Genomic DNA, 7,916 nt, shown 5'->3' on the forward strand with positions numbered 1-7,916 from the left:
ACACAAAATATTGACACTTTTGGCCCAATTTGGACATTTTCACTTAGGGGTGTATTCACTTTTGTTGCCTGCAGTTTAGACATTAAGGTCTGTGTATTGAGTTATTTTGAAGGGAACAGTAAATTTACAATGTTATACAAGCTGTACACTGACTACTTTACATTGTAGCAAAGTTTCATTTCTTCAGTGTTGTCCCATGAAAAGATATAATAAAATATTTGCAGAAATGTGAAGGGTGTACTCACTTTTGTGACATACTGTATCTCTACCATGAATAACAAGATTTACTGAGTAACTATTATTTAAGAAAAATGACAAGACTCCCGCTAGGTTTGGGTGTATATTTATTTGGCTGCGGAGAAGAAGCAAGATCATCATCATCACTTTATCCAACACTAACACAGCACATAGCATTTATCCCCACACTGTAAATGTTAGATGATTAACTGCAGGAACAAAATAAGACTGCTGCCATCCTTAATAAGCCAAGGGTACTAAAATATTTGACCTTGTTAAAAAGGAAATATATTTCTTGTTTTCAGTTATACCACTGTCGTAAGTATTGTGTAGAATAAAACTACACACTGTAGATGCCCACAGTGACTTCCTGTTCCTTTTCATCTGCGATTTGTGTTGCCCGACTTCCTCTTTCCTGCCAAGAGGTGTTTGGGTTTGAGGTCAAACACGTGTCGGTCCGCCTCGCCCTTCTTTCCCTGGCGGTTCATGCCCTTCTGAGAGTTCTTCATCAACAACTTTGTCTTTTTCACCATCTGAGCGGCAAAAGAAGACACGTTCTCAGGCTGTGCTTTGTAGCTTTTGGCTTGTTTCCGTGAAATATTTATGACCATAGACTTAAGTGAAGACATGCAAGCATACCTTTGCGTCTCGCAATCCAGACTGGTCTCGAGGAGGACGAGAGGCGCTTTGGCTGCGTGTTTTGGAAGCTGGCAGCACTGATGCCTCACGTTTTCGTTTCCTGGTGACGCTGCGGGAGCGTCGGGCCTGCTCAGCGTAGTGACTCTGAAGAAGACAAGCGCATGGTTCACCTCTGGTCTGGTGATACAGCTAAGGGCTGTGTGACTCACATTGTCCTTGTTGCTCATGTCCAGGCCGAGGTCACCCATCTCCTTCTCCAACCTCTTCCTCTCAACCTGCACACGAGAGGAACATTAGTAACATAATGAACAAATCAGTTTATCATACTGATTATTTAGCCCATCCCACCTTGGCGGATGTCCTGGGCATGCGAGGCCCATGCACGTCCTTTTCTTTGGACTCCATGATCAGAAGCTGCTTTTTCTCACGGATCTGCTTGGCCATGATACGGATCTCCTGCATTTCCTCATCCTCGCTCTCGTCATCAGAGTCATATTCGCCAGCCTGCTCCTTTAGCTCCTCCTCCTTCTCTAGGTCCTCCAGTTTCTGCAGCAGACAACAGACACTTATGAAGCATTTAGGAGGCCAAAGAACCTCGACTAGAAACATTTGAACTTTTAATAATGCTTACGTTCATGATGTCCGGGTCGATGTAGTCGGCAATATTGTGGCCTTCCCACACCTCTGGGATCTTGTCATGCTTCTCATCTTCGTTCATCAAGTCCCAATATTCTGATAAGACAAAGACAATATTAGCATTAGAGTGGACTGATGCACAATTGGCTGATAGTGAAGATGCTCACTCTGAAGGTCCAGGATATAGTCATCTCCCAGCTCCATCTCCAGATCTCTCTCCTGGAAGAAAAAATGCCTCATTATCCAGAGAGCAGGAGGAACGTCCCTTAAAAGGGGTTGTCTTACCATAGTCAGCTGTTTGACGATTCAATTCGACTATCAATCTAGCAATCGAATGACATACAAATGTCATGTGATCAAGATTGTACCATTCTGAAGACATGGGGGGTGGCCAAGGCTGCTGTTGAGCACATTTTTACAAATGTATTTTTTTAAATTTAAAAACAGCCTAATTTGGGTTGTAAGAGAATTACAAATGACACGATGCATGTTTTGACCTATATTTACCACACGTTAAAATCACCCACTTCAAGTGGTACAACCCAAAGGAGCGTTAGCTTTGCATGCTAGCAAGATTGTCCCACCTATGGACTTATTGGCTCATAACAGCTATGAAAAAAATTCAAAGCGTCTAAGCATTTTGAGGACAGCCCTAGTCTCTTGTTTTTCTCATCTGTGGTGGACACCAAACCTACCAGCTTGCGCTTGGGAGTATCCACCTCCATGGCCCTCCTACGCAACAAAGCTCCTTCAGGGATAAACGGAGGTCTCGTCTGGAGAAATATACCAAAGGTGAGCCAACTACACTACAGCCAATGGTTAGGACTGTTATGTCATTGAGGATATTCAACCTTCTCGTCTCTCTTGGCGGGCATGGCCACGTGGAGCCGGTTGAGGATGTCATGGACCTTCTTGCCCTTCATCTTGTTGTCCACGCGGTGGGCGAGGAGACGGTCGCAGGCCTGTGGCACAAGATGACATGTTCATAAGGACAACAACAACATAAGCACATCTCTCCACTCTCCTTGTGTCTCACCTCGTTCTTGACCTGAATGACGCCCTCCTCCGTCAGTGTGCTTGTCTCAATGACGGGGATGCCCTCAGCTGTCAGATCTGCAAACATTTTCTGACAAAGAAATAACCAGCGATATTACAACTGGTTACTAAATCCCAGCATAGCAGAGCAACCTCCAACAAAGAAGCAACACGGTGACCCACCTGGTCCTCCTCAGACAGCTCGCTGATCTTCTTCACGTCACATTTGTTGGCCACGATGATGAGAGGCTGCAAAGAGAGAGCATGTGTTGCACGTCAACAGGAAGAGACTGTAGAGGATAGGATGATGGCGTCACAAGCCGACCTTGTTGGCGAACAGAGGTCGGATGTTGTTGAAGAGCTCCAGCTGTTCCTGCAAGGTGTGTCCGCACTGCTCTGATGTGTCCATGAGGTAGAGGACGGCCGATCGCAGGTGAGCCAGCGCTGTGATGGCCTGCATCTCGATGGTGTTCCTCTCTTCAAGGGGGTGGTCCAGGACCCCGGGGGTGTCCACCACCTGAGCACGCACAGACAGGGAGGAATGACAAGTTGGTTTACATGCTTGATAGAAACAACCATCAGCAGGTAATCAGGGGAATCAGAGGGACGCTGGCATTGATTGTTCGCTGCTCTCCCACTCCACGCCACTGCAGTTGTCATTTTAAACTCTTTGGCAGTATTTTTAGCTAATTTTGCTTAACTTGAAAGTCTGTTATTTCACATGCGAATACTGTTTTATTTGCGTACGATTACCCACGTTTAACATGTGTATTACCTGGATGGAGAAACCACCTGCCACTGGAAACTGGGTCCAGCCATCAATGTTCATTAAGCCGAATCGCTCCACGGGATGACAATTGTTGGATTTACTTCTCCTCATCGCCGCCTCGCAAGTTCGACTTAGACTCCATCCTGAGAAGTTTGATCTGATCTTTGGTCTCCGATTAAGGACCTGGGACTGTCTCAATGGTGTTAATTCCTAGCCGGTCCGACGTGGCTAGGTGGCTAACCGGCATCCGTCCTGATCTGACAAGACCCTCCATTATTCTGCTGCACAGCTCCATAAACTCAATCCTACAGTCACTTCATTTAATATCCTCATTGTGGAAGAGCTCGGACTCCTGTGGCGCCCCCCTATGTCCACCGGAGCGCTCACAAAAACTTTACCACCAGCGGTCTGAGCAGTGTATCCCCTCTGTTTGGGCACCCATCGCACAACTACCACGTCATCAGAACACTGCCACCAGGACACCATTTCCCTCCAAACTGGCCAGAAAACGTGGAGTGGATTACAGCCTACTCGGCCTCAACAGAGACACTCCACCTCCACCAAACCTGGACACTCTGTTAAAATTGACTTTGAAATTTTAATGCACAAGCCTTAAATAACAAGGCATCATTTATTCATGACATCATTATTAATGCTGGGATAGACTTGATATGTTTATTTGAGACCTGGCAGCAGCCTGATGTCGACTCCAGTTTAATTGAAGCTTGTCCCCCTGGCTACACAAATCTTAGTAAAGCCGCACCGCTGGCCGCGGCGGTGGCCTTGCTGTTATGCACCGGATAGGCTTTGAGCTGTCCCCCGTCTCTACCTGCCCATTCCTCTTTCCAATGTCTTGCATTCAAATGTAAGCCCCCAGTCTTCTCAACTGTTCTCCTGGTTTACACCCCTCCCAAACCGAACCCAGCCTTTATTCCCGAGATGCAAGACCTCCTCTCCACTCTCTGTGCAACAACAGGGAATATAATCATATTGGGTGATTTTAATATTCATATTGATAACCACTCTTCCTATTCTGCTGCTGAATTCATGAATCTTCTTGATTGCCTCAACCTCACTCAACATGTTAACGTCCCAACACCCTCCAAGGGCCACATTCTTGACTTGCTGATCACCAACGCCAACCTCATCAGAAACATCCGCTCTCCACTTTCCTGACCCCCTGCTCTCTCTGCATCTCCAGTCTTTGTTGAGCCCCAGCTGGGGGCCACTCAGCCCCTCTGCTACTTTAGGGACATCTCTCAGCCGGACAATGAGGACATCTTGAGGATGAAGCCCTCCGCCCTGTACCCATTTCCCTCAGCCACAGCTCCACAGCCTGTACGAGAAGTTCCAGTCCGGGTTTCGTTCGGGTCACAGTACCAAAACAGTACTGGTTAGGGTCACCAATGACCTACTATTGGCAGCTGATGCTGGCTCTCCATCCCTGCTCATCCTTCTTGACCTCATCGCTACTTTGACACTGATGATTGGTCCTTTACATCCCCCACCCCACCGCAAAGGACTCCTCACCCCACAAGTCTCCTCACACCACCTCCGCTCAGGGCAGGCCAATCTCCTCCTCCTGCCTCCAAGGACCAGGCTCAAAACTATGGGCGATCACGCGTTTTGCGCAGCTGCCCCAAGTCTGTGGAACAAACTCCCTGGTCATCTGAGGGCGTCACAGACATTAGACTGGTTTAAAAAAGGTTTAATTCATATCTTTTTAGAAAAGCTTTTCCATAGTTTGCCCATTTTAATGCATATTTAACGTCTTTTGTTCACTTTGTTGTTTTAGTTTGGCTTTGGTCATTTCCACCTGCACGGCTCTACTTATTTTGGTTGTTCTTATTGTGTTATTGTCACATTTGCTGTTAACTTCTATTCTTCTATTGTAACTGTTGCACCTTGAGATCATTCATTTGATGTAAAGTGCGTTATAAATTACATTTATTATTATTATTATCATCATCGGGTATCAAGCTGCTTCTCACCTGCCAACGCAGGTATCTGTAGTCCATGTGACCCACAAACAGCGACTTGGTGGTGAAGGCATATGGTTGGACATCCACATCTGCTCGGGTCACCTGAGGAGCAAAATCGGGTCACAGCTGAGTCAAGGGCCACAGTCCCGTGCCATGCCACAGTTAATCATTTACCGCTCTTCTTTTTCTAAGCAACAAACAGAATCCAGAAGGGACAGCTCACATTTAGACATGTCTACCTTGTTGATGAAACTGGACTTTCCCACGTTGGGGTATCCACACAAAAGCAGTGTCCTCGTGTTTGGGTCGATGGTGGGCAAACGGGACAGATGCTGACGCACTGTTGAAACCAGACAAAAATGAAGGCGTTGTGTTATATGTAAAATGAGAAAATTAATGAATGAAAGTAGCATCCTGTAGTTTAATTTTCCAAGGACGGCTCTACCTTGTTCCAAATACTCCAGACTGGACTTCTGTCGCTTCAAGATGGTGCACATGCGACCGAGAGCGGCTCTCTTCAGCTGCTTGCATCGATAAAGGGAATCTCCATACTTCATCAGACGCACGTAGTCTTTGGCCACACTGGCGGTTAAGAAAAAACATTAAGGATGCCTCACGGGAATATTCTGCTTGAAAGAGCAACTTACTTGTCAATGAGATTCTTAGCGATGTTGATCTGCCCCAAGGCCAGCTTGTAATGGTCTTTGTCGTACAGCACGTTCATCAGGTCAGCATAGAAAGGGTGGATGTCCTGTAGCAAACCGCACAAGACTCACAACAGGTCTTAATCTGGAGAATGTTTTTTTTTAAAGAGCAAGTTCACTCACGTCCAGTTTTGGGAAGTCGGTCAGAATCTGTGTGAGGCGGTCATGGTAGTTCTGCTGGGTGAACTTCACCTTGCGCATGTAAAAGTGTCGGATGCGGTGGATCTGGTAATGCTTGTGTACCACTGTGGGTGTCTTCCTTTGCGTTTTGGATAAAGTGATGTCAATAAAATCCTGAAGAGTTTAAAAGACAACAGGTTATTTTTAATGACTTGGACATAAAAACAATGACAAGTGTGTTGGTGGCTGGAAATCATTGTCTTTTGTGGAGAGTTTTGAAAGTGACATCAATGGTTTGCATGTAATTAGTGTATACACATTAAAACAACATAAACACACAAACTACAAATAGTTTTATATTTAAATCAGGGTGGATCCTGTGAAAGTGACTCAAACAACCCAAACTTTGTGCTCAAGATGCTGCTCAACAGAACCTAAAATCCACATTCTCCATGTCCCCTCGCAGGCTCCTTATGTTGTCAATAAATGGTGACGCCATGTATTGGTAGTTATAGTACAAAAATGTAACTGTCAGTAATGTCAGATGCCACTGAATAACGAAGACATGCCTTCTCACACTTATACCGAACAAAACCTCAATCAACAAAAATGAAGTTAGCATATCCCCTATGGTGATATCGATACGCCTATGTAATAAAGACAGGTTATTGATTTACATTTTTATTATTTGACTCGTCCAGAGCCTTTTACTGCTGCTGCACGTGCACACTAGCTAGCCAGTTAGTGAGCAGCATATTTCTGTCCTTTTCAACTGTCTCTTTCCAGACGAAAGACGCAGTTAAACACCAACAGCTGGAACTGTTACTGTCGTCAACCGTAACTTACCTTGGCTGTGGGAACCACCATGATCTTCTTGAAGTTATACAGTGCCATCTTGACGAGACACGTTGTGGTCCACAGACGACAAAAGCGGAACAGACGCCACCAGAACCGGAAATGACCTCTGACAACATTATGATTGTGTTTCTACATGTTGCCCTCTGCCGGTCAGATGTCTACATTGCATGAAAAACGTCAACATGGCAGTCTCATGCCGTAGTTTAGGGGTGGTGTCTATAATTACTATGAGAATGCTGACTTGCTAATCCATTGTTTTCAGTTTGCACATCAAAACCTAGAATATAATCACTATCTCGCAAAGCCCGAATAACACAATTACTGAACGAGAGCCAACATTGACATTAGTATAACAAAACACGAGTGTCAATCATACATATAATGAACATATTGAGTACATCTAGACTAATAAGCCGCTCAGTGGAGCTCCCACTCAAAAGCCAAACCGGGAACATATTGTGATCCGCGGCGATGAGCAGTCAGCCAATCAGCGTGGTTCCTTTTTACCACGGCCACGCCCACAACAACCGATCACGAGTGGGTCCGCGTGCCCTGACTGCGAGCAGTTAGCCAATCAGAGCGGTCCACTGAGAGTGGTTACCAATCAGAGCGGGCAGCTACGGACCGCTACTGGCGCGAGGAGGCAGCAGAGAGAAGGAGGGGCAGAGCGCGAACCCTCCGTGACAGCTGCGGGTTCCGCTCTGGGCCAGAGAAGATAAGAGAAGGAAGAGCACCCACTCCATGAATTCAACCCAACTCATCTGTTTAGCCGGCACACAACATTGCACATATTTAAATTTGTATTTTTATTAAATTTAAACTTAGTTTTATTTTTCACATAAAGTAACGTTTAGTTATTAATCATACTATAAAAAATGACAATCTGAAATGCTGTACATAAAAATTAATGCAAGAAATATCTACGTTCATATGTGC

The 7,916-nt window shown here is 45.5% G+C and overlaps 1 protein-coding gene across 1 annotated transcript; it reads right to left on the reverse strand.

The window, feature by feature from the left end:
- Window positions 1–327: 327 nt before the first annotated feature.
- Window positions 328–7,134, reverse strand: gtpbp4 (GTP binding protein 4). Its single transcript, XM_058070150.2, has 17 exons — window positions 6,969–7,134; window positions 6,126–6,296; window positions 5,946–6,049; window positions 5,744–5,880; window positions 5,538–5,638; window positions 5,308–5,400; window positions 2,873–3,064; window positions 2,731–2,796; window positions 2,549–2,638; window positions 2,364–2,474; window positions 2,208–2,285; window positions 1,680–1,731; window positions 1,508–1,608; window positions 1,225–1,422; window positions 1,086–1,151; window positions 877–1,020; window positions 328–770 (listed from the first exon to the last, which is right to left on the reverse strand). Exons 1-17 carry the CDS (start codon window positions 7,014–7,016, stop codon window positions 618–620), a joined length of 1,905 nt encoding a protein of 634 aa, XP_057926133.2. The 5' UTR covers window positions 7,017–7,134; the 3' UTR covers window positions 328–617.
- Window positions 7,135–7,916: the final 782 nt, after the last annotated feature.

The sequence above is a fragment of the Doryrhamphus excisus genome, linkage group LG11, assembly GCF_037039965.1.
Source record: "Doryrhamphus excisus strain RoL-2023G ecotype Guam linkage group LG11, RoL_Dexc_Guam_v1.1, whole genome shotgun sequence".
Classification (NCBI taxonomy): Eukaryota; Metazoa; Chordata; class Actinopteri; order Syngnathiformes; family Syngnathidae; genus Doryrhamphus; species Doryrhamphus excisus.